At 37.0% G+C, this 27,838-nt stretch overlaps 1 protein-coding gene across 2 annotated transcripts in view; it reads left to right on the top strand.

Moving 5' to 3' along the window:
- LOC131678383 (villin-like protein quail) overlaps positions 1-27,838 on the top strand; it is a 64,962-nt gene that overhangs the window by 5,045 nt on the left and 32,079 nt on the right. The window contains exon 1 of one of the 2 annotated variants that reach the window (XM_058958468.1): positions 24,396-24,766. The exons of the other annotated variant lie outside the window; for it this stretch is intronic. Coding sequence (XP_058814451.1) covers positions 24,704-24,766 — 63 coding nt within the window. The 5' untranslated portion in view covers positions 24,396-24,703. Of the gene's footprint in view, positions 1-24,395; positions 24,767-27,838 lie in introns of those variants that run through there. 2 annotated transcript variants of the gene reach the window in all.

Genomic DNA, 27,838 nt, shown 5'->3' on the forward strand with positions numbered 1-27,838 from the left:
TTGGCTTCGAGACTTTGTTTCTTCGTTGTATTTCCAATAAAAGCCACATAACAATTTATTTTTAGGAGGCAATGGGCGACTCCTGGAGGAATTATTTTGTGAAAGTTAATTTTCTCATACAAAATCCCATGTAAACTCAGTGGGCGCAAAAATATAGATTCAGGGATCAAGCTAATAATTTGCACAGTTGATCTAGGACCCAAATGGTACCTATAAATTTTTGTCGCACTCTACTGTTTACACCCTTTCAATTATTGGGGCCCCTTAGCTCAATAGTGCCCAAGGGCCCCGTGTCGTCTTAAGACGGCCCTGCCTAGGGGTCCGGACCTCTTTCAAAAATTTTCATCTTTAGTCTGAATGTTATATTCGTTTCAAACTCAAAATCTTTTCAAAGCAAATTTGCCCACAAATACTGAGATTTTTACGTATCGCGTATTGTACAGTGTTCATTTTAAAATCGAAAATTTTGAACCTCTGGCGAATATTTTTCTGGATCCGCCCCTGCCAACAAGATCGGAAAAATTGAGTTTTTTGTTTATTTCAATAGAGAAATTCCACGAAGATCCGTACGAAAATCTTTAAAATCTTAGATTCCAATGAAACTTTACACATTTCACCGGCATGGAACACTAAACATTTTCCACAATCAGTAAGATTATTTTAACTCAAGAGTCAAGAGAAATTTTTTAAAAGGGCGTAGACATTTCTACGTGCATTAATTTCAAATTTTTTTTTGTTCGATTACTGTATTTTATACAGCAAAACTTTCTGAGAACGAGTTACAGGGAATGAATATTTTTGCACGAATATGCACTAAAAAAATGTTGCGTCATTTTTCATAAAAACAAAAATTGGTGTTAAAAATTTAAATTGCAAAAAAACCCATTTTTTCTACTTGTTAATAATTTTTAACAAAAACCTAAAAAAAAGAAACATTTCGAATATAATTGTGTGATGGAGAACTTACGGTAAAAAAGTTTTTCAACAATAACTTTATACATGTTTTTAAATTCCATACTGATTGACATACAAAACTGTAATTTTATTACAGAATAAAATTCTAAGTATCGTTTTAAATTAAAATGCAATAGCAAAAATCTTCCAAAATGATATAGTTTTCGAGATATTTGGAATTTTGTTCCAACATAAACAGTTAATTCGTGTGATTATGACTTTTTTTAAAGTTATTCGCGTTACCCCATCATAAAATGTCAAAAACCTAATGTTTATTGTTTTAAAGACGTAAAAGAAACTTGTTCAGAGTATTTGGATCATGGAGAAGCTTTCAATAAAAAAGTTTTCCTAACAACAACTTTTCACATATTTTTATAATTCATTCTTTTTGCAGTCAAAATTACAATTTTATTTTTGAATATGATTCTAAACGCCATTTTAAATCAAAACACTAATAACAAATTTTTTCTAAAATGTGGAATTTCTCGAGTTATTTTAAATTTTGTTTTAACAACACAATTCTTTTGTTTTTATTACGACCATTTCAGAAGTTATTCGCATTTCGCCATCAACAACAATAGGTTTTTCAAAAGGCCCATAACATTTCCTGTAACTTTCTCTTTGACACCAAGGTGATATTGTAAACCATGTGAAAGCTTTACAATCTAACAAAAAATATTACCAGAACACCGGTTTTAACCATTTCTATGCCACGTTAAAATCAAAAATTCATACCATAAATACATAATTATTTTGAAATCCGCTTGAAAAAGTTACTAAAATCTATTTTTTGTTATTTCATTAATTTTAACTAGAATTACGAACTGAACTTTTACTGCCAATTAGGTATTACAGTAACGATGTAGTCCTTGACTCCGCCATTTTGTGAAGTTTTTCAAGGAAAATTTTCATTTTTGCTCTTCACAAAAATTACGAAACAATTTTCTTTTTTGTCTTCCAAACGAACGAATGAGAGATGGTTCGCCATATTTTCGAAGAAATTATCAAATTTAACTGTTACACGCAAAAAAATTAACCATACTTAAACTAAAAATATGTGTTATTGAATCCAATCATTTATTGTTTATTACTTCAACCAACAAACTTATTGGTCTGAAAATATATTTTTATTAAAAAAGCAGTAAACTTTTGCTTGCAATAAAAACAGTTTTAATTTCAATAATTTTGTTTTAATTTCAAGAAAATAATTATTGAAAAGGGAACAATAAATCTGTTTATTGAAACAACAAATAAATTTTATTGAATTCAATCAATAAATTTATTGTCTCCCGACCAACAATTTTATTTATTGAATTTAATTCTTGTTTTTATTGAGCCTACAAATCTTTTTTCTGTGTGTACCAAACTATCAAAAATTTGGTGTAGTTCGATGCAATAGAAAAAAATATGTCCTCAAAAATAATCCTCAAGTAGACCGTATTCGAAAAAGTTTTTTGTGGACTAGTTTTTTAACGAATTTGTTTGTTGGAGTCATTTATATCGTTTTTGGTTTTCCGAGATATGTTCCAGGTCGATCAAAGGGTCATAAGTCAGAAAATTAGCTGTCAGAAGGTACTGGCAAATGACTTTCAGAAGGTACTGGCAAATGACTTACACACTAACAAGCGATCAAGCTAAATACAGGTAACTTGATATTGTTTGGTAATTATTTCTAGCGGCGGTAGATAGAAGATGAAGCACAAATATATCCTGATATCATCCTTTTCCGTTTTATCGAAATAAAATTCGGCTGGTGCAGTATAAATACTTGGTGTCTTCAGCAAAGTTGTTCGTAAAAGGATTGCTATAAATTTGCTGAAGACAATATCTCAATATAATCGCTTAGAAGAAGAATAATAAAAATATATCTTATAGGGGGTTTAATACGAGAAAACACATTATCAAACGAAAGAACATATTACATCTAATAAATACTCCGAAGGTGCTATTGATCTAAACATAGCCGTTTCGGCGATAATAGTTGTTTGTTTGTTTTTGACCTTATTTCTAGATATTGGAAAACGATAACAATCCGTCATCCGTATTAAATGGTAAATATATCTTTTGATAATAGTCCTATTTCAACAATCTATAGCTCGTTCGAGAAAGGTATTCGTATAAGCTAACTGAAAATATAAAAAGTCTTCATCTATGTTGTCAATTTCGACAGTAATTATCAAAAATCCGCCTAAAAACCCTTTTTTACACTTTCAAACATCCATATCTTAAAAACTAAACATCAGAATCAAAAATAAATTAATAACGTTCTGTCTGGATATTAGGCCTTTCATTTGCAGTTAATTCGGTTAAGATCGGTTTAGCCATTGCCGAGAAACACGAATAAGAGTTTGTCCATTACATATACACGCAGAGACACACACAGAGATTGTCCCAATTCGTCGAGCTGAGTCGATTGATATATGAGACTCCTCGGAAAATTCTTGAAAGTTTGAGCGAATTCTATACATTTCTTTTATAAGAAATGTAAATCCAATGGACTCAGGAACATTATTTAGAGTCTAACTATACAACCCAGAATGAGTCCCATATGGATTTTTGCCGAAAAAGAGTTATTTGTATCAGCACTGAATATCAATGCACAAATAAGATTACCATGTTTGTTTAAAAAATATTAATAAAAAAATACCAAAACATGATTGTCCAATCCATAAAGCTCAATGAAAATGCAAATCTTGAACAGCGTTTTTCTCGGCTTACTGTTTTTCAATATGGGACTCTTATACTTTTATGGGCAGTATACGATGTTAACTGATTCACGATTTATTACATCTTGATTATGATCAAAACAATCAGGATATTTTCTCGTGAACTATTTCACGAAACTCAGAATTTTATTCAGTAAGCCTTTGAATCCTCGTAACTAATTCATGATTCCAAATATATTTGTAACGATTCAATATCCGCGCTCGTAAAATAGTTCACAAAATCATTAAATATTGCTCACGGATACGTGAACTGATTCATAATTCCTAGCTTATTATTCACAACTCACTATTCGTGCTCGTAAATTGGTTCATAAACTAATAAAATATTATTCACCTAGCCGTAAATTGGTTCATGATTCCTAGTATATTGTCATAAGTCAACATTCTTGTTCGTGAAATAGTTCACCAAATGATGAAATATTGTTCATGGATACGTGAACTGGTTCATGATTCTTAGTATGATAGTTGCCACTGGCCATGAATGCAGCTGAATGAGTTCACAAATTCATCGCCGGATTCGTGAACTGGTTCATTATTCCTTGCATAATCATCTCGACAAACCATTCGTGGACGTGACAGTTCACAAAATCATAAAGTATTATAGCTGGACTCGTGAACTAGTTCATGATTCGTAGTACAAAATTCACGATCTGTCTTGCGTGCTTGTGATATTTATAAGATATCTCTAATCATTTTCAATTTCAAGCAATTTTCACGTGAACTTTTTTACAAAGTTTGTAATATTATTCATGCAATTATTGTAGTTCTATTCCGTTTTTCATGAAATATCATACAGTTATGTTCAGCTGGTCAGTAATAGGTACGAGCAGCAGATATGAGAAAACTATTGGGACCTCAAACATCGTTATTCTTTTGATATGGTTTAGTATGATGTCTACACAGATAACAAAAATACATTATAGAGCCACGGATTCAGAAAAAATCCTCTAGCAGACACTAACGTGATGGGAAATTGCGAAAATCGCGACTAAGCTCCTGAAATCATTAACATCGTTTAATTGTATGCTCTTTCATATAACTTATACAAACCAGTGTTTCCCCCAATTATGAACAAGAATCAAAACAAAAACTAAATATGTCTAGGGAATAACCACAGTAACATTCGAATGTAGCGCATGTATATTTTTGGCACGAATATTTTTTTTGGAAACACAGATAGTTTCATGAATACGAGGTTTATTATCCTTTATTTCAGGAACACGGTTTTAGTAAATCGGTCAGTTCACGAGAGGTTACATACCTTCTCTTTTTCCATAAATTAATTTTTTAACTTTTTCAAATGAACGCCTACATCAAATGTTGATATGTGGATTAAATCTTTCGTAAAATTTCTTTCTGAATCTGTAATAAGTTTTGATATAGGCGTTCATTTGATGAAGTTATAACATATTTGTCGAATTAATATTCGTCAAATCGTTGTAACATCACGAAAGAATTTGTCTATTACATAATCTGAAAATAAAGCAAAGACCGTTGTTTTAAATTTTACTAGAGATCCGAGCAATTGATCGAAAGTAACAGCATTTCAAAACGCGCCTTGTCTACCAAGAGCAGTGGTTGACGCTTTAATCTCGATCTAATGTTAAGTTTTTATTTTTGAATATTATAAAAAAGATCCATGGCTCACTTATGCTATCGCATTAAGTCGTGTTAAATAAATTACTATAATACAACAAACTAAAAATAGGTATTTGGCCAATGCCACTACACTCACATTTTATGAAGATATCAGTATCCATAGGTAGTTACTGTTTTTTACTGAAATTGATTAATTACTTTGTTCAAAACGAACAAAAAACAATAGCCATCAGAAAACAATCTTTTCAAGCGGTCGCGTAGCTTACCAAATCAGTTGGTATGTAGCAAAACAAAAACCTGGATAATTACCGCTTCTACCTTAGCTACTGTTCCTTTATATGAAAAACGAAGTATTAGGGGAGTTATGGTTAAAACCGACACCTTAAGCTTAACACTTTTTCTGAGTTGCCACAAAACCAATAAAATTATAATTTTTATGCAGAATTCTTCTTCAGAAAATTCTTAACATGGCTTATTTTTTCAGCGCTTCAAAAAATTAATTTCATTAAAAAGTATCGGTTGTAAAACAAAACGACTTTTTGTAGGCACTGCGAGTAAAACCGACACCCCTTAGGGGTAAGATCGACACCCCCTTTAATTTATTCCCCCCCCCCTTTTTTTAAAAAAAAAGATATATGCGTGATTAATGAAGTGTGAGTATGTATGATGCAAATATATGCTTTTTATAACTTCATCATGTAGTGAGGGGAAGAAAGTTCGAAAGCGTAGTACTATTAATAAGAGTATTTTATTCTATAGGATTATTTCTTGATATGGGTATTTCCAAATAATCCTTACGCACATCATTGCAACCTACAGTGTCATTTTATTTTGTAAGAGAAGATTTGCAAGCGTTCTACGTTCTGCTAATCGGATTCATTCACTTCTAAGTGACACACACACTTCTTAGTAAAACTATCTTTTTTAGACCTTAATTTTTCGGGATTCTGATCATATATGATCTGCTGGGGTGTACATAAGATCATTGTCCCATTGTGATAAAGTTCGTCTATGACAAACCAAGAGAACACTAGAAATTCGGTTTGATGAGCTTTTTGCAGAAATATCAAAAGCTTCGATAGAATCAGATAAGCAAAAATTCCAATTTTTGATTTTTAACGAGACTTACAAGAATTAAACACAATAAAAATATTTCTGTGTATTTCTGCTATTACTATAGTGTGCGAAAAAGTATAATTTAAGTGTCACAAAGATCCCCAGCATTTTGTACTGAATCGCAAGTATACACAACCATCTCAGCAACGTGTCGGTTTTACCCTAACCATAGGGTGTCGGTTTTATCCCAACAGCGCACATTTTTTATAAAAGCAATTAAAAATATTAAATTTCTCAAATTCGTCTTCAATGCACCTAGTTGATCATAGGAATGGCCGATAATAATAGGTACTGAAAAATGAAGTGATTTGAAAAGCTTTTGTTCGGTTAAAACCTTAAAATCTACCAACAAAATTTACCATCCAGACGAGTATGAACGCTGCTGTCGTATCGTTTTGTTTATTTTTATGCCATTTGGCGTACTAACGTAAATCCAATTTTTCTTCAAATGCTCTACATAAACGTATTAATAATAAAGTGTCATAATGAAATGAATAAAATTTGATTTCTAGGAAAAGTTGTGGAGTGTCGGTTTTACCCACAGTGTCGGTTTTACCCACAATTCCCCTACAGAGTACGAACATATCCCACGAGCAGCAGTTGATCACGATAAGAAGCTTCGAACGGGGATGGTAAGAGAAATGCAGCAACGAACCTTACTTAAGTTTTTGCTTGTATGAAGATGAACGTCCGCGATACGCGTCATCAGAGCAACACAGCGAATAAATCGACAGTGAATTGTCAAAAGGGCCAAATCGGTCTGCTCGATTTTCAAATTTTATGAAGTATTGAAGTTTCTGAGATCCTTATAAACAAACCTTGTAAATATCTCATCTGTAATGCATCTAAATGATTTGTCGATTTTTTTGACAGAGCAAATCAATTACGCCCTTTTGATAATCAATGACAAATTACGCTGCCGTAAAGAAGCTTAAAGAAATCCGACTATCAAGCGGCCACTCGTTAAATGGCAATTCTCCACTGGCGGGGTGCAGTGAACCAATAAATTAACTTATTTGTGATTATAACTGAAATAGACTGGAATCCATCAGATGCATTTTTTCATACTATTATGTTTTGTTGTGCCTGACCCTTGTAAAATAACTGCAGGTAAACTTATTTTTCGCACCCTAGTAATGAAGAATTCTCCAATTTTAGGCGCTATTATGTGTTATTGGATTTTTTCTCAGGGCACCTAAAAATAGAAACAACCCACATTTCATTTGTGATAACTCCGAACAAAGTACTGATTGAAACTGCCTTTTTCTTAACCTTTCTTATGCTATTTTTTGCAATAATACGGTTTGAGTCAGAATATATGGAACTTAATTATAAATAATATATTTTTGTATTTATTTTTCAATTTATAATCCCAACCAATCAAAAGTTCGGATAGTACTTAAAAACACACTTGAAATCAGAGCTGCCAGATGATTTTGTTGTCTGTATATTCATTTAAGAAAAATAATTCTGATAATTGATGCACATTTTAAGTATCGTCTACTATAAATTCAAACATTAAAAAGAGGTTTAAAATGAGTGCTTTGAAGTAGTTTGTACATTTTCTGGTTCAGGACCTTTTCATTTTTTCAATATAAAAAGTGTTATGGTTTTTTATTAAGTATCATTTGACACGACTCAATGCGTTAGCACAACTGAGCCGTGGATCTTTTAAGTTTTTACAATATAAGTAAAAATAAAAAAGTATAAAGAATGTCTATCTGCCAGATCTTGTTGACGCAATTTGCTGCTACGTGTTGAGATCCTTTTCCTTGGCGGTGAAGCCGCTTGGGGGTCATTCAGTCTGCCTTCTTTCGCGTTATCGTTCCCGACCATGTCATCATCGGCACTGCTTTCTTGCTATTCATGATCAAATTTTCTGATTTGTTTCTTGTTCTTACGGGTCGCTGTTGTAAATCCGTCTTCATCGGTATTTGCTTCTTTATTGGCGATGCTAGTTGTTGGTTTTGGAGCGGTTGTCGTGGTCGTTGTACCTGCATTATTGGTTAATTGGATCGTTGTTTTTGGTTTATCTGAAGGTGTCGGTAGCTGCTTGTTAGAGTTGGCTGTAGTAGATGACTTTTGACTAGTTACTTCGGCGCATGTTTTTCCGTAATTGGCTGTATGGTTACAGAATAGGCATGTTGGGGTCTGACCGGGATATGTGATTAGCGTTGTTTGCTTATAGGTCACGCCTCCCTTCGGCGATTTGCATTCGACAGTCATGTAAGAAGGTATTGGTTTAGTCACTCGCATCCTCACAATACGAACGCCGGTGAAAAAATTTCATGTTGTTCTTTGCAATAAAGTTTTCTGCCAGTGCTAAGCTTCTAAGCGTAATCAAAACACAGTTTTTACGTGATGTAGCTGAATGTACGTAACTTCAGTGATATTAAGGTCCATTTTCACTTTAACTATTTTTTCCACTTCCTGAACCGTGGGTCTAACACGAGTTTTATTAAAGTTGATCGAAATCGTGTTATCCCGCAACACGGGCACTTTTGCTTCATTTGCCCAACTCATTTCAATCCGCAGCTGAGGCAACGACACAATATTTTTTTAAATTTCGTTTATTTGACACGGCTCATAGCGGTAGCTTAACGGAGCCGTGGATCTTTTATTTGTTTACAATATGTGCAAAATAAAAATAAAAGAGCAAATATTATTGATTACCCGTTGGATCTCGCGCGCAACTTTTTATTGCGAGCGGAAACCTTCTTTCGCGGCTCGCCTACTGCGTCATGGGGATCACTTAATTCTCTTCTATCGTTTAAGGTGTCTTGATGCTCGCGATCAGATGTTCTTTCCTGCTTATTACCCGTACGGGTGACCAATGTAAATCCGTCATAATTGTTTTTATCTTCTTCGCCGATATTGCTTACAGTGGTTTTTGAGGTGCTGAATGCTGCTTTTGGAGTTGTCAATGTTGACTGAACAGCTGCCACAAATTTTGAAACCGTTTGTGGTTCGGATATTGGTATTGAAAACTCTTTTTTGGCTTGGTTTCCGTGGATTCGTTGGCAATCGGTTGAGATGCATTCTCCTCTGTATCTTCCGTGCAAGGTTGTCCGTGGTGTGCTGTCTGATTACAATACTTGCACGTAGGAGTTTGCCCCTCATGGGTGCCAAACGTAGTTTGATTAATAGTAGCCTCGCGGGTTTTAAGTTTTATAGTCAAATGGGAGGGGATGGGTCTTTCGATCCGCATCCTCACCACAAGAACACCGTTATGTGTACCCGGGAAGAAATTTCTCCAAGTATCACGTGTAACGGATTCTACTTCTTCGTATTGCGACATGTATTCTGCAACTAGATCAGGAGGGGTACGTGGTGATAGGTCATGTAGCTTTACAACTACATAGTCTTTTTCTATATACACGGGAATCTTAACTCCAACTTTATCACTTTCAGCCACGTGCTTCAAGTTGTTCTGCAAAACGAAACGCTTAGCTTTGGCTAACGTGTTGAATGATATGAGTACTACATTGCGAAGATGATGATACTGGAGATACATAACCTCCTTGAGCCAAAGCTGCATCTTCACCTTCAGCAGGTATTCCACTTCACTAAAACTCAATCGAATTAAAATTAGAAATTAATTTTTGCCATAATTTATGTTGATTGTTAGATAATACAATTCTGTAAAAAGTGAAATGTACCTGAAAAAATTAGTTATCCAGTGCAATCATTATCTCACTTTTTGATATATTTCGACTTAGTCCGGTCTGACTTAACACCGACCAATTCAATTGAAAAATTATCACACATCTTGAAGTTTAAAAAAAAAATGAAAATTATTGGTAAGTTACTGTACAGTAGTACTTTACCCTAGAAGCGAAATTAGTCGTGTACTCACTTGAAACTACACCTTTGATCTAAAGTAGTTACCCCGCCAAAAAGGGGCGCCGGGCAGCTGGGCGAAAAAAATCGTCTTCAAAATACCAGTTTTCTCAATTTTTGACCGATTTCTACTAAACCACTCGTAAAATTATTCAAGATTTATTAACTATACTTGTTGGGCTGGTCAGAAAACCGGTTCTGGCTTTACAAAGAAATCCCGCGGGGTCTTTCAGAGAGCCATATGAGCCCTACTCAACACTCATACATCTTCTAGTTCGAAGTGCGCATTAGCACTACCTGAGTATAAATAAAAAATAACAACCATCTGAATTAGTATGGAGACATATTAGCTAGATACACGGTAGAGAACATCGTTGACGACTTTCATTTCGGCTGTTACCGTGGATCAACTGTATTAGTTACGGCGCAGTCGTTTATGTTTTCGCATGTTTTCTGCGAAAACCCATTGTCTTTCGTTCTCAGTACAGTACATTTAATCAATGTAAAAAAATGCCAAGTGAACTTTTTCATACGTTAAAATTAATGCTGGTTGTTTTTCGATATTTTTGTTTTTGACATCAACATAAAACATACGCTTGGGGGCACGATAGGTCAGCCGTAAAAACGCCAAAACGAAGAGGACACAAAGAACGAAATTGCATCTGTTCAACATGGCGTCAGTATTCGAACAGCCTCTATATAATTCAAGGTTCCGTTCGAAACATTACGTGCTCGTATGAAAGGAAAGTGTTCGATATCACTGAAAGCGCGTCAGATATTTCGCTGAGTTAACAATATAAGGTGTTGTTGAAGTAGATGATAAAAAAACATTATCGAAAAAAATAAAGAAAAGGAATCAAAAAATGCTCCGAAGCGAAACGTGATCGTCGCACAGCTAAACAACCACGTGTGCCGGAATGCACAACTTCGATTCCACACTCTGGCGACGACGAGGACACCGAAAAAGTCACTTACAAAAGTACAAAACCATACAGTTGCCAAAACAAACACGATTTTTCAACATTTCCTTCCGTGGTTTCAAGATTTTTCACAGCATTTCTTTATTTTCTTACTTGAATGACGTCAATGGTTTGCATTTATTATTTGTGTTATTAATTTTTAAATAATCTGCAGTATTCATACTATTCAAATTTAAGTTGAACCGCTGATTTTCTAGGTGTGTACATTGTTTTATTTACCCTCGAATATGTGACTTGTCGTACCCCAGATTTGAAAAAAAAAAAACATCGAAAAAAGTATCTTCGCTGTATTGGATTTAGTATGAAAAATATTTAGACATGCATAAAATCATTATAGCTAAAACATTACCAGATATACACGTTGATTTAAAATACCTACCTATATTATCTAACCAAAATCGGAACATAACAAGCGGATATTGTCCACGGAGGAGGAGGATGAGATAAAAATTAACGATGATTTTCTCCAGTTCAGTGAGCGGTTAAACATCTTGGTAAACAGCGCGTGCAGGAAGCTACGGTTATGCCGTAAGTGTAAAAGTATCAAAATATAGACAAAATGAAAACAGAATAAAATCTGCAAATACCGCCCAATCAGTCCCGGTATCAAGCATAATTTCATGGAAAGGCCGAATTAACCTACCGCATCGGGCACCTGGTGCCGACCAGCCGAACGCAAAATGTAGAACAACCGCGTGAATAATTTGCCGCCCTAGCACACGCAGCGCTGCCGCCTACCTGCGCCGCTTCACGTTCAGGTGCGCCCCCGCAGCGGAAATTGTATAAGCGTTGCTGTTCTTCTACGCTCTACCATGTACTAAATTTCCGACCCGATCGGGTTTCATTTGTTGATACGGCAAGAACGCATTTCCCCCATTAAAGCAGCATAACACAACTGTTCTGTGCGGCTGTTGCGGTTAATTTAAATAAACTTCACAATAACGTCACCGTGTATGCTGTGTTTTTTCATTCGGATGTTGAGAGTCTCCGCCTCTCTCGATCGTGAGAAAAGCTTGCTCTCGATCGTTCTCGAAGCATACTTAAGTGGCTTGAAGATTTACAACCTTTCACCGACAATAGTTGGGTATCAACATAAACAAATACAATTATGCTAGATTAGTTTTTGCGAGTTGTTAATGCGGGAAATGTGGCGCTGTACAATGAATCCCGTCACGATCGCAGTTTGCAACATTGTATAACTATTCCCGTTTACCTTTGTAACTAGTTTTTAGCCAGTTACAAACATACAAAAGATTTCAACGGTGCCGGTGGTGAACCTCACTAACCGTTTGCCCATCGGAACATTTCACTCCGAAATTGTATAGAACGTTTTTGCGGGTCTCAAACCATCTACGAACCTACAGCAGAACTGAAATGAATCAATATCTGATTATGTAATTTTTCACCGCAATTGCAAAATCTGAAATCTCCCCGGTTCATGTAGTTGTTGAGAGCTCCGTAGAGCATATTCCGACAGAGGCGAATAAGACATAGGCCGTTTGCTTGCTGCTTCTGACATTTAGCCATGTTCGTGTTTTGTTTCTCATGCCTTGATCGTTATACTTATGGGAGAGTCCAGCAAACGGCGCATCAGATTAAGTATAGAAAAACAACAACCAACTGGATTGAAGCAGGTGGAACAAGTCAATAAAAATATAAGAAAAGCTAATAAACGTTCTGCCGCTCTAGTCAGCTAGATAATTAGGCTGAGTTAGTTTAACGGAACGTTGACCCCAGGTGAGTCACCTGTTACAGTTTTGCTTTTTCTTCTGTGTGCTATGCAGGCGGTGTCTACTCGTCAAAGCTAAACCATCCATCGCAGTCAAGAGTGACCCCCATGGCAACGAACAGGTATTCACCGGAAGTTGGAACACGCCATCGCATCAGCACCGAACAAGGGGCGAAGCGCAAAACGAAATTTCAATTTGTTGAACGAATTGTTCATTGTCACTGGAGGTTGACTGGGAACAAGAACGATTTGCTGTTGAATAGAATTAAAAGTAATTTGGCATAGACATTTTAAATGCCTCAGTCTGGAATACGGACTTGAACACTACTCTGGAGGACCTGAAACAAAAAATCAAATGAAACTGAAAAAGTTAGCGATCAAGAAAAAATCGATCATTTATTTTTCCGTAAAAAACACCGATTCGGTGGTGTTGAACATTCGAGCAGAAGTTCAATTTTTTCATGATTGAGTTAAGAACATTTGGAACAAAACTTTTCTTAAAGTTCACCATTTTAAACCCTCCGGTGCTCAGCTAGAAAGCTGTCAAACAGTGAACATCTTAACTGTAATTTTCATAATTACCGCGTATTATATCCATTTTCTATGTCTCACCCGGTATGCAATGGGAGCACTCGTGAATATAGATACGCCAAAGGGCGTAAAGACGGCAACATTAAACTTGATTGGTGCGGGAAAAGTATCATCATAAAGATATTGCATAACTCCGTTAGTCACGATGCTCTCGAGGTGGATACTTGTAGCGATGAGTACAAAGGTGGTTTGTCTGTCGCTGGAATCATCTACAACGGAACCTATCAAACGAAGTAGAATCACTGACATTTCACTCATTAATAGAGAAGCAAGTACAGAGAGATATCATAAATTGTTAAGAGAATTAAGGAGGTCGTCCCAAGTCGAAACTAATACACAGACATAATAATTTGGTATTTTCATATTATATTTATTACTTTTTCAGAATTATTTTTAACTTTTATCGCGGATCTACCGGACCATGATGATGGTTTTTTCATGGCTTAATCCGATTTAAAACACCGAGCAGTGGAGGTGAAATTTGACCATGACTAAACTGACCAACCGAAAGGAATTTGAAAGGACTGTACGGATTTTCCGACGTATGTCCGGAAAAAATACCTGTACGGATTTGTTCGGAATTTGTACGGAATTTTCGAGCTCAGTGAAAGTAGACGAAAGTTCAGCAATGGTGTATGTAAGTGACAGTGAAAATTTCCGGATAATACCTGGTTTCTGGATAATACCGAAATACCCATTGTTAACGGGCTGTGTGACCAGCGAAAATGTGTTTGTTGATTACTGATACTACAAATATTCCACAGCTAAGTACCAATTACCTCATTCTTTTAAATTTCGTTGCATTAATTTTATGTTTCCTCCGATAAAACCTTCTTTGCGCGCATGATAGTGTTGACTAACGGAAAGGCATCTCCGATAACTGATAGCCCTTCTGGCTTATCCCTCCGGAAGTCGCGCAAATGACTCACTGAACGAGCACCCGCTGGTGCCCTAAGACAATTTCACTAGATTTTCAAAGCAGCGTGCACGCACGGAAGGTTAAGGAAGGGATATAAATTATATCCATCAAATACAACAAGCCCCTAGAAGGTCTATTTCCGGACCGAATATAACCCATTTAACATCATCGATGTATCGCGTAAACTAACTAAACTAGAAAAACTCTAGAAAGAGAACTGCGGAGACTCCATTTTGGATCGATTGGATTCGCGTTTAGCTGTCAAAAAACGAATCCAATCGAACATTGCCTATCCTTATATCATTGGACGTGTTGCCATGCAATGCCGGGGCATACGTTGCCAAGAATGCTGTTTTTCTCTCCGCAGTTCTCTTACTAGAGTTTTCCTAAACTAAACAACACTCGGCCGTATACGAAGAAGTATCTTATCTACGTACCCGCCTGGGAAGTAGAGATTGATAGTGTAGTCTCCGACAGTGGCCTTAATTGCGAAATGTGGGGTTGGCTCCTTCCAGAACCCTTTACTTCAGTCAGTAAAAATTCTGGTTTGCAAGCAAATGCGTTCAGCATAAATCGAGGAGTATATGAACTTATTTTCAATTAGTCTCATATCGAGTCTTTCGCCGGATCTACTCTTCCAATCTTTGTTCTTTTGAACGGAGCTCGTCTACCTATTCGCCTTTTTGTGCCTCAGGGCATGCCGTTATTGTGAACAATTGGGCCATACAGCTACCCAATGTAGAAACGTAGAAACCACGATTAATTTCTACGCTTCCTTGTCCACTAAATAGCGAAGAGTCTGACAATCTCATTTAAGGAACATGTTCTAATGTACCTATAAATTCTCGAAAAAAGAAAATCATTTCCTCTCCTAATCTGACTCGTAATGGCCTGAGAGCATCCTTTTATGGGCGCTATGACAAAACCGAAGTAAGTGGCTCCTCGTCTCGGAAATCTTTGAAACTAACAGGAATTTCCTCATGGGACATCAAAAAAACAGGAATTTCCACATGGGACATCAGCACCGGTTTGTCGACGGATTAGCGAGAGAAATAATGTTTCATCTGATCGCTAGATCCTACGTTGTGTAAATTCGATTCAACCGTTGATCGGAATACCCTGAATCAAGATTCCTCTTTTTGGGCGACAACAGTATTCCATAAAGATCTACACTCAAACAATTGATGTTTCGCGATGAAATGATAATACTTTATTTAAACGCACAAATTTATCTGACAGCAAAAATGCTCACGCTAAGCATTGTAGTGCACATATCTTCAGATGATAACAGCTATGCATCACTTCTATGCTAATTATTATGACAATAGTGGTGAGGGCAGGTATTGCATTTTTCGCTCATATGAGTAAATGCGCCCGGATAGTTTGCTACTGCGACAATAAAAACTCACATTTTTACACGAAAAGTTATTGGCACTCACACAACTTCTCCGGATAGATACAACGTGTTATTTCTCCGGATAAATAAAACAGCCGGAGAATGAGTGAATGAGTTTATCACGGTATCCTTTTTTCGCTCGCTGCTTTCCTGTCGTTATTCTAAAACACGAAAAAACAAGTCTATCATATTTCTTTGCCGCTTTTCTTTGTAATTAAGTGTATTTTTTGAAGTTTTTATTGATTTCCACGAAATTAAAATTTTATCACCTTCTCCGGTGAGAAGGAAAAAGTCAAATAAATTTTATCCGGAAAATCATTCTCACGCTATTTGTGGGGACGGAGAATTTTGCGACTCATCTTATCTCGGAAAAGTTGGACATCGGATAAGCTGCTTCTCGCGTGAGTGAGAGAGAATTACAATGCCTGGGTGAGGGTGATCATAAAAGAGGCTGTGCTGCATACATTATTCCCACAAAACTGATGGTTTTATATTTACCCATCAACAACCATGTCTACATCGTTACAGTTCCAAGGATACTCTCCATTGAATGGAGCATGGAAAGCACTTCTCATATTTCTTGGGGGAAAACATGGAAGTTCCTTAGTTCTTGACCTGAAAAATCATATCAGATTACCTTAGTTTGAATTCTTTTGCATTGCTCCATTCTGGGTAATGAGAAAGCGGACACTTATATTACAATGGTAATGGGAAAAGGCGTACAGTTAGACATTAGAAAGTGATAGCGTAGCTTCAACGAGTTTTTCAGTATTTCTTGTCAGAAGACGCTAGAAAATTGGCAAATCTCGTGGGACAATGCAAGCTTAGAAATCGCAAAGGCACAAACGAGCCTTGGTTCCAGGAGATGGATATGGCTCGTGACTTCATTCGGATGATATCTCAGGTCATGTCCAGTCTTTATACGTTGGATGAGCATCTCCGGTGTAGTGAGGTAGCGGAGAGCGGTCTCTGCGCTTAAGGTGACGATTATCGCAACATTAAACATGTTGTCTGGTCGTGCGCCTAGTGCCCTAGCGCAAGATCTCCGTTAAACGAATTTCTTCGGCCTCGTTACAGTCCGAGATGTGCTAGCTATCCTCGATCTTCCTATATGTCTTACATATACAGATTTTTAAACACGATAGACAACCAAATTTAGTTAACTCTTCACATTTGGTTGATATGCTAACAACTACCTGGAAATCTGGTCCCAAAAGAGTCCCAGTAGATCCAAGGAGGGCAGTCGGCGATCTGGTTCATGATGTCCTGTAGTATTCTTCCGTTTGCCAAAAAAGCTGCAAGTTTAATTTCTTCTTTTCCCTAACATTTTTGTCCGCCCTCTCTTCACTTTACCTGATACAGTCGCTACTACTCAGATGCTAAAATCAATTCCTCTTGTGTATATCTTTTACCTTCCTTATAATAAACCTAACAGTGTTTCTCATTGTTTCAATTGTTAATCAAATAATAGTTCGTTCTAAAAAAATAGCAAATTGTATATCTAGCCTTTGAAAATCTTTCTAACTACATCCTTTAGTTTGAATAAAAATGCACCAATGTTTTTTTCTGCATATCGATCTGAATTCCTTGTTTTAAGGTGTAGATGTGTCAAAATATATTTTACTCTTAGTATTACTAAAAAATAAATTTATTGATTATTATAACATATTCAAGAAATTTAAATTGTAGGCTAAAGGAAATTTGTGTATCCATAAAAAATGAAATTATTGTGCATCGAGAATTTCAGACGCATGCATTTTGTGTGCAAGACAAATATGCGGTTAATTTCAGGTTTTAGTTTATTCCCAACATTCGAATGGGTATTTCCCCACTCGGTTATTTTCTAGTGGGTAGTACTACCTACGGTATCTACCAGCCATATAGCAGGATCTAAAATGTAATTTTGGTGGTAATAGGAAACCAGTAAACGGGAGTAATAAAAATCGAATCTTGTGCATTTTTTTCTGAGCTCTGGAAACAAGTAAAGTTTAAGAAGTTTCTTTAACACAAATAAACAAATGAACAACTGTCTAACTATCCGTCCCGACCAGTCATTTAAACCATTCACACAAGTTGGGTTGTGTTTTTTGGATTTGGTTAGCTCGCGCGACCAAATTCAGCGCAATTCACTGCACAGCGATTGTTACTTTCGGTTACTTGTAAATACTTTAAATTTTGATACAGATCGTTCTAATCATTTTCCACCAAATAGTTGAAATATGCCGTTCGCTACAGTGAGAATTACAACCATTATTCTCATAATGCCATCCCTAGCAACAATTGAGGTTTTATCGTACTTTTATAGCCACTCATAAATTTTAGATTGCACTTGTAGCGTGCTATAAAACTTCAATTGTTATTTGGGATCTTGTTGGTCAATATTTTGAAATAGGCTCATATATTAAAAAGTTTGATCAGGGGTGAAATAGGTCCCCATCAAAAGCAAAGTTTTTTGGTCCAACTGGAGCTGTGGAGCTGGATTCTTTGAAGGGATCCCTTTCAGAATTACTCACTATAAATTTATATTATAGTTTATTATTATTTATATTATTATTTATTGGGGCTTTAACCTCGGGGCATCGGTTCTCGCGATTTGTATGGATGACTGCAATTGTGTGTTTGAGTATGTGACAAGAGTTGTATTATAGCGCAAGGCTCGAGCGTTTGTATTTTAACGGGTTTGACGCGTGCACGTCTGTGTATTATTATAAATTCGTTTGCATAACCGTGTAATTGCTTGCATATTTGCGCGGACTGTTTAATGTTTACACGAACGATGATTTTGAGAGTATACTTCACATCTAGAAAGGAATGAGTCCCCTCATTTCACTTAAGTATCCGACCATGATGCCCTGAGACTTCCAGTGCATATGAATTTCTTTTGGGACCAAGATGGAAGGCATGGACCTAGGTTGCTAGGAACAAATTGCGTGTGAGCGAATGATCGCGATTGCATGTTCGCATGCGTTACCAATTTTGTATTACCGTGCAGCGCACCAGCGTTTTTATGCCAATGTGTTCGATCGCGTGGGCGCGTTGATGTCGCGCAAGCTAGCGCGTGTATACCTTCACGCACGTGTTTGAATTCGTTTATATAACCATGTAACCGTTTACGTACGGCTTTCGAATGTTTGCGCGGGCCATCACACTGATGTATAATTTTGTGTGTACCGTTCAGATGAAAATAGAAAGTGAGCTCCATCATCTCACTGAAATCTTTAACTATGGTGCCATGAGCCTTGTTGTCTAGTGTATACAAGTTTCGTATTTTAAAGTGAGAACTCCCGGACGAGTACGATTCATGATCGCGCAAGCGCGGGTGTTTGTGTGTTGACGCTTGAGATATCGTTCATAAATTCGTACGGTTTTATTATTGCTAATCGAGGGCATGAGAATGCACGAATGATCGCGTTTGCGATCGGTTTTATAGTATAGTGAAACGCGAAAGCAATTTTCTGTTAGAGATCAATATAAAGACCCACAGCTACGTTCAATAGAATATGAATGGCCGTTTTCCTAGTTGAAGTATAGGTATTAATTGTTGACAATGGATGCGCTAAGTTTTTGCCTTTCTCATATAGAAAGGTTATGCAATCACTCTGAAAAACGTCAAGCTAATCCCGGCCCGGAGGGCCAAGTGTCATATCCTATTCGACTCAGTTCGTCGAGATAGGAAAAAGTCTGTATGTGTGTGTATGTGTGTATGTATGTGTGTGTGTATGTGTGTGTGTATATGTATGTGTGTATGTGTCAAATAATGTCACTCATTTTTCTCAGAGATGGCTGGACCGATTTGCCCAAACTTAGTCTCAAATGAAAGGTGCAACCTTCCCATGCTATTGAATTTTGGATCGATCGGAATTCTGGTTCCGGAATTACGGGTTTCAGAGTGCGGCCACACAGAAATCTCTCATATAAACTATAAGCAAAATTAAAAATAGAATTTTTATTTTTGATGCTAAATGTGTTCAAGGTGCATGAAACTTCGAGATTTGATGCAAACTCGAAAAAAAATTTGACGACGATTAACTTTTTTGGATTTTGGCACATTTTTGCCTTTCTCATATAGAAAGGTTATGCAATCACTCTGAAAAACGTCAACCAAATCCCGGCCTAATTTTTTTTCGACTCGCATAAGGTTTCTGGATTTTAACAGGGGCGTAGTTGAAGTTTTACGGAGAGGGGTTACACCCCCCCTCTACTGTTCACTCCCCTCCTTTAAAAATCTCCTTAAATCACCCCTCAGACCACCACCCCATCCAGCCCTCATACCCCTCCCTTTCAACCCCATCATCTTTAAACCACCACTATATCACAAAGCATACCAATTTAAGCTGGGGAGTCGTTCGTTCATGGGACTTTCCTCACATACCCTCCCCCGCATGACAAAATGAGTTAGCAAGCAGATAACATTGATCTAATGCTGATTAGGCTAATGGAGTATGATATTTTTTTGCTTCAAGTGTTTCACCGTCGACACGTAGCTCATCAAGTTCGTGGCTGGCATGCCATTGTGTATAAGTGCAAAGTGTACTAAGAATGTAATGGACATTTCCACAATTATGTTGAACATAAAAAGCCTCCGTGCCATAGTTTAGAGAAATGAGAAAGGCACAATTGCACCGCTAGGTGGATTAAAACAGGTTTTTAAAAATGATATCAAATAACATAATCATTGATTTTGGGTGTTTTCACGCTTTGGACCTGGTACTCGCCAGGTGGAACATTTTCCAAAAATTTTCATAGCTAAGCCTTACGAAGATCACCTCAATCCAATTCCATCATATCAAGCATTCAATAATGATAATGTTCAATCGGTTGCCCCAAACAAATAAATCATTTTGCACAACCACTTACAACAGGTCGCTGATCGTGACAGCATTAAAATCAAATTCAAAAACTTTATGATTATGGATAATGGAAGTATCGAGATTCGACTACACGATCTGATACTATGTTGCGTTTCGGCTTCGCCTCATCAGAAACCAACACTAACTTATTGTCGGAATAGATTAGCGCCGGCTTGACGCAAATCCCTTAAAACTAAAACACACTATGTGTTTCAATCGAACGACTGATCAAACGTGATGTCCCGTTCGAGCAGAAGTTCTGTTTACTGTATCGATTTTGTTGGCTATTTTCGGCAAATTTGAGACTAAGAGAAACGAAAGCAATGAAATTGAAAGACGGATAGGTATTCTAGAGCGAATCAGTTATAAACTTAGAACGGAAAACTAGAACTAGGCAGGCTCATATGGGCATGATCGAAAGGAAATGTCAAGAATTTTTTTGCCTTCTGCAGAGTAGGAGTTGGGCGTTCCACCCAAGTCTATCGCATGGTCTATGGTAGAACATAACTCATCATCATGTTTTACCGCCGACGCCGGCTTTCCTTTCGATCATGCCCATATGAGCCTGCCTAGTTCTAGTTTTCCGTTCTAAGTTTATAACTGATTCGCTCTAGAATACCTATCCGTCTTTCAATTTCATTGCTTTCGTTTCTCTTAGTCTCAAATTTGCCGAAAATAGCCAACAAAATCGATACAGTAGAACCTTGCGGCAATTAAAACATAGTAACAGAAGTTCTGTTTATGCCGATGAGACACAGTGAAGCCGAAACTTGTCTTGGCTTAGCAGGCCTATGCGAAAGCACTATGCTATATTTCACCCTAAGGAGGAAAATTTGGTAAAATCCAAAATTTCTCACTAGGGTGAAAATTTGTTGGTAAAAACCAGTCTTTGTACAGGAGGGCACAAATCCTTATTTCATACTATGTTGCGTTTCGGCTTCGCCTCATCAGACAGAACCTCTGCTCGAACGGGACATCACGTTTGATCAGTCGTTCGATTGAAACACATAGTGTGTTTTAGTTTTAAGGGATTTGCGTCAAGCCGGCGCTAATCTATTCCGACAATAAGTTAGTGTTGGTTTCTGATGAGGCGAAGCCGAAACGCAACATAGTATGAAATAAGGATTTATGCCCTCCTGTACAAAGACTGGTTTTTACCAACAAATTTTCACCCTAGTGAGAAATTTTGGATTTTACCAAATTTTCCTCCTTAGGGTGAAATATAACATAACACGATCTGATGCTTCGCACTTAAATTTAAAAAAATTAAAAAAATCATGTCGCAATACAGAAAAGTGAAATCAGTCACAAAAGATACGTATACCTAGATATTGCAATAGTGATAATCAGGTAAGAATGCGGCCTTCCTTCCCGAACCTACAATACACACCACAAGACACTACCATTCCCAGACAACGCTTTGCACGTATGAATGCCAGATTCCTACCTGACCGTACTGTGTTGAAATGGTTCAATATCATAAACCGTGGACAGCAGTCACTAAGAAAAACTCATCTTTGGCTAGTAAAGCCAACAAAAAAACTCCAATATCATCACTTAATCCACAAATAATTGTTAAATTTTTAGCTGCTGTTCAAGTAATAATGGTAACTTCAACACTGCAAAAACTGTGTCTAAGAGCTCCAAATCTAAAGACAGCATCATCAAAGAGTAACCATGGCCAAAGAAGGCGGATTGACACTAGTGGTCTGTAATGGCCAGAAGTAAGAAAGAAGAGCCAATTTGGCCGAAAGCCATTTGGCCTGAATGCCATTTGGCCTGAATGCCATTTGGCCGAAAGCCAAAAAAATATTTAATAGTTAATGCTTCGCAAAATTTCTTTAGAACTTTATGGGTAACTAGATTAAATGCGTTTCGAGTTCGTCTCATCAGAATCCGACACTAACTTTGTGACAAGATTAAACTAGTGCCAAATTGACGCAGACTTAACAATTTTATTCCTATGTAAACTTTGATACCTAAAAAGACATTTGCAACAAAAGTGTCTCAAGAGCACTTTTAGCAAGTTAAACCATTCGTAATTGTAAATTACTTCAGATTGTTTACACCCAACTTAAATGCAACAACCGATTCTGAAACGGTTGAGTCTGAATCGGTTACTGCATTGAATTCGGAAATTATTTCAAAATCGTTAAGAATTCCGAATTAAATTCCCAATTGGTTTGCTAGGTGGGTTGATTTGATTGTTTTCGATGTTGTGAACATTTAAATCTAATAATCGAGTATCGGAACCAGACTATCGATTCCGTACTAGCATCGGAATTATCGCAACGTCCCTCTGAATGATTTTGAGGCTGTGTCCGTTGCACTATGAGGTAACTAGGCCAAAACGCTGGGCAAAATTATGTTTTGCTGTTCTATGTATTATTTTGCATTTATATTTCATGGAAGTTTAAATAATGGATGTTGAGCACATTTTCTATAAGAAAAGTACATTACAATGTGGAATTTGTTTTCTTCTAACATTTCTTTAAAACCCTAACCTAAATGAAACCATAATGATTGGTGGATATAGTTACATTTGTAGGACCATATTCTAACTGATTTTGTTTTATTTGTCTTGGTATTGGGGGCAATACATAAGCTTGTTTGATCGTTAACCATTCTAAACCTTGTTATGCTATTTTTCTAATTTTAAATAAAATTAAAGAAACCCACGATTTAAAAAAAAATTATTTCCCGACGCACATGAATAAACTTTTTTTTTAACACTACGCTAAGAAACCAGAAATGTGTACATGTTGTTTATCAACACTTCTTCCTCTATCTCTCTCCATCTTCATCTCGCTTTCTTAAATCTGAAAACAGACTTAAGACTTTTTGAACGTGAAACGATCCTCCTTCATTAGACTCAATACAAATTAGATTTCCTTGACCCTTGGAAAAAGTATTTGGGTTGACAAATCATTCGATAACTATTCTTATAGAACGTTGTGATATTTCAATCCAATTTAAGAATCGTATTAGTTTTATAATAAATTAATACATACAATATTAAAAAGAGTGACCAACAGCGAGTCGAATGCCATTTTGTCACATCGGATCTATCCTACATCAAACTCTCTTTAGGCAAAGGTACCTGTTGATCATGATTCCAGCAAAATCACTATGTATGCCCATGGAATAATGGGGAGGATCGAGTACCACTGATTGAAATGATGGCCCGAACCTATTGCATCATCACGCTAACTCTCTGTTAGTTCACCCTTTGTCAAGTCTAGAATAGATATAGGTGCGCAGCTTGCAGCATAATGTTTCACCTTTACTTCGACTGGCCTGTTTTTATTTTTAACCCTTCTCCCGTGAGATTCTCCTAAAACTTTTCCCCCCTGCTGCAGACTTGAACAGGTAAGCGAGAAACCTCCTTTCGCACAAGCACGGCCGATGGGAGCGCGGGAACAAGCAGCACGCGAGCAATCAACCCGGTCGGTCGGTGGAAGATGTAGCTCGGAAAACATTCGAGTCAAACCGAACAAGAGAGCCGAAAGAAAATTGTTTGGTACCCACTTTTCTATGTACAACAACCCGTGCCGTTGCGGATATGTAGGTAGGTACCGACATTTTTCTCCGATTCACAATTTCCAGAGCTTCGGATGGGCTCTGGGAGCGATGTGCATATCATTTCGGTTCCACTGCTCGACGCGGAATGTTTACCCGGCTCTCGTGGCTCCAGAGGTACATAATTGTATAGAACAATTGGATCCAATCATCCTAGCGGTTCCTCCGGTATGCACCAATCAAAGCGAAGTTTTCTGGATTAAGGTTGCTCCGGCGAGCTCCGGGTCGTGTGATAGCGGTGAAACGTTATTAATGCAACGAAACGCAGTTCACTGTGATATGTTTGATGTAGTTTTGTAGTGTTTGTTGACATAGTTGACAGAAATTGAACAGCTCGTCAGTGTGGTGATACATTTTGTTAACATAGTAGATAATAATTCGCTAAATTCAGCGTAGTGCTTCGAGTGTAATTTATGTGTAACATATGATCAAGTTCAGCAGTGTAGATAGCAAAATGCAGATTCTGGATATCAGTCAGAAGGATTATGTACGTATCTTATGACATTTTCATGTGGAACAATTCACTACACCGGTGTAGTACTCGCTCAAACTCCGGCTTATTAATTCTATCACTTTTTTACACTGCACCGGAGTAGCATCATATCAAAATAAAAACTCTATAACTCAAGTTATTTAGTATATCTCGAACACCAAATAATATAAGAGGTGGTTTACTAAATACGTTCCACTTGTAGGGTATCTTGTATCTTGGCCAAGTGCGCTTATATACGGATTAGATTAAATGTGAATTGATAATGGTGATATAAGACCTATGTATATTGTAAATCTGATTGTTTCTATGAAGTTCACAGGCAAAACCTCATATTCAAACGAAGAAAATTTGTGATTGGGTTCAATTTATATGTCATCGCGGTTGACCGATCCGTGTGTTCCGAATCGTGACCAAATGTACTTCACACTTCCAAACTGCTCAATGCCCAATGCCCGTCGCATGAGCCTTCCTCGATTGCACATACCCAGCGAGTGTAGAACCGAGCTCGAAGTCGAAGATTTCTTCCAGCTTCTCCGCTGAACATTTTTTGGCTGATCCCCTTCCGACATTCGCGTTTTATGCCCAGTCAACTGGGCACAGTCTGGTTTGCAATATGAACATGTTAGTACACTTGGTACAGCTCGTGGTTCATACATCTGCACCATTCTCCATTCTCAATTCTGCTACCGAGTATTAAGTGCAAAATTCTTCTTTTGAATACACCAACCACTGTATAGTTTGGCTCTTTCAACTACTACACCTCATAATCACACCGAACAACAGGGAGTATCAGAAATTTGTATAGAGCAAGTTCGGTGTGGACAGGCTGGTCATTGGTCTAAACAAGATGATCTTCAATGTCAGTTTTTTTCTCCGAGCGGGCTAGATATGCCGTTTAATTAAGTAGTGATTTTGTCAACCGGATAAGAATTACATTACAGGCCTTCTGTTCAGGAGCGGATCCAGAAAAAAATTTCGGAGGTGGTCCGAAATTTTAATTTTCAAATGTTCATTGTACAATACGTAATATGTAATACCCTCATTTAATTAAAATCAGTTTTGGTGGCCGAATCTGGTTTGAAATGATTTGGAATTTAAAACGAATTTAAAATAGAAACTTTTTAAAATTTCTTAAGAAGTTAAAAATTTTCGGAGGGGTCCGGACCCCCAGGACCCTCCCCCTGGATCCGCCACTGCTTCTGTTCCAGTAGTAAAAACCCACCAAACAGGTAACCTCAATTCCATAAATTGTTGAGGGGGTTCAAAGTATTTTTAACCCTTTCATGCTCAACTTTTTTCTAGTTCAGGTAGAGTTTTCCTTGAAAACGGTGGGGTCAAGAAACACAAAAAGCCTTTTTTCATAAAGATAGGTGCTTCCCTCGCAGTGTTGGAAGCTGCTCAATTTTTACCTTCCAATGCTCAATACAATTCTCCAAGAATATTTACAATAGTCTAATTGCGTGGAAAACGTAGCGGAAGACAGTCTAAATTGATAAGATTTATCAGTTTTCAATAATATTGCAACATAACGAAGATATATGAAAAATTCATTTTTCGTCATCAATGTAAACCGTCCCTAGCAGCACTGCTCCGTCGGAATCCAATCAGACTAATTGCAATAACTTCAGTTCTAGAGCTGATCCTTGTAACTGTCAATACTCAAATGAAAGGCAATACTCACATTTATAAGCCTTACTTGTTTTTGTGAGCCTCAATCAAAAGCTATAGCTGTTTAAAAACGTTGTTGTCTACAAACAACATGGACATGAAAGGGTTAATGGCGAAAGGAGCCTGGGAAGTACCGGGCGAACTTTCCAGAATACTGCTTTATGTAGCGGAACGTTCGCTCAACACACATTAATTTCTTCACAAATCATGGGAATCAAATTATGATCGTTTCCCAGTTAAACCCGAAATAGCTCTCTGTATGCGTTAACATCCCAACTTGGTTGGTGACCTCTAGCCGTTGTGCAATATATGTTGGAAATGAAATGTACAGTTTTCTAATCAACGATGGTTGATTAGAAACTGTACAACAAATAGTGCAAATCAACTTCCAGTATAAACGTACAGCAACTTTGAATTTATCTCGACTTATGCAGGAAGATACAGCATCCATAGTATTGGTTAAGGATCCATACTTCCATAAGAAAAAAATTCTGTATTGGAAAATTACTTAACACTGCCTTCATTGCTTGGAATAAAACAGGCATGACAAATCCACGTGAAATGCCTCGTGCATACCTTCTTGACGAATATCGGTACTCACAACTAGGAACAGTTGTGCTGCGACAGATACTCTGACTGTTGGCAATATAAGCAGGAAGTATACAGGGTGTTTGGCTCATGATTAAAAATCTCTCGAAGAATGATAGAGAATCATATTTGGGGGAAACAATCGTTCTACACGTACCATCAAATCACAACCGTTACAGAGTTATGGGACTTTTTCTGAAAATAACTATTTCGTCTTTAAATATCTCTAATTCAAAAAGTGTACTTCGCTCTTTATAAATCTTTTAGTTCTATTGGAAAGGTGAGAAAATTTCGTGTTAAATGGTATCCTCACTTGTTTCAGTTTCAGGCTAGGTAATCTTTTAGAACAAATTTTTTTAGCAGTTAACATTTTTTATCTATTTTTCGTTCATTTCTCATAACATTTTTTATCTATTTTTCATTCATTTCTCTAAAATCTTAAGAGTTAACATCATCATTCTAGTGATTCCGATTGTTCGTCTGGATAAACTGCAATATTTGTTCTTTGACATGATATACTTATCTTTTCTTATTTCCATGTGTTTGGGTTATTGAACTTGAATACTTACTTACTCTGATTTTCTCTAATATTGGCTGACCAAATGAACTTCACACTTCCAAACTGCTCAATGCCCAATGTCCGTCGCATGCGCCTTCCTCGATTGCACATACCCAGCGAGTGTAGAACCGAGCTCGAAGTCGAAGATTTCTTCCAGCTTCTCCGCTGAACATTTTTTGGCTGATCTCCTTCCGGCATTCGCATTTTATGCCCAGTCAACTGGGCACAGTCTGATTTGCAATATAGCAAAA

The sequence above is a fragment of the Topomyia yanbarensis genome, chromosome 2, assembly GCF_030247195.1.
Source record: "Topomyia yanbarensis strain Yona2022 chromosome 2, ASM3024719v1, whole genome shotgun sequence".
Taxonomy (NCBI): Eukaryota; Metazoa; Arthropoda; class Insecta; order Diptera; family Culicidae; genus Topomyia; species Topomyia yanbarensis.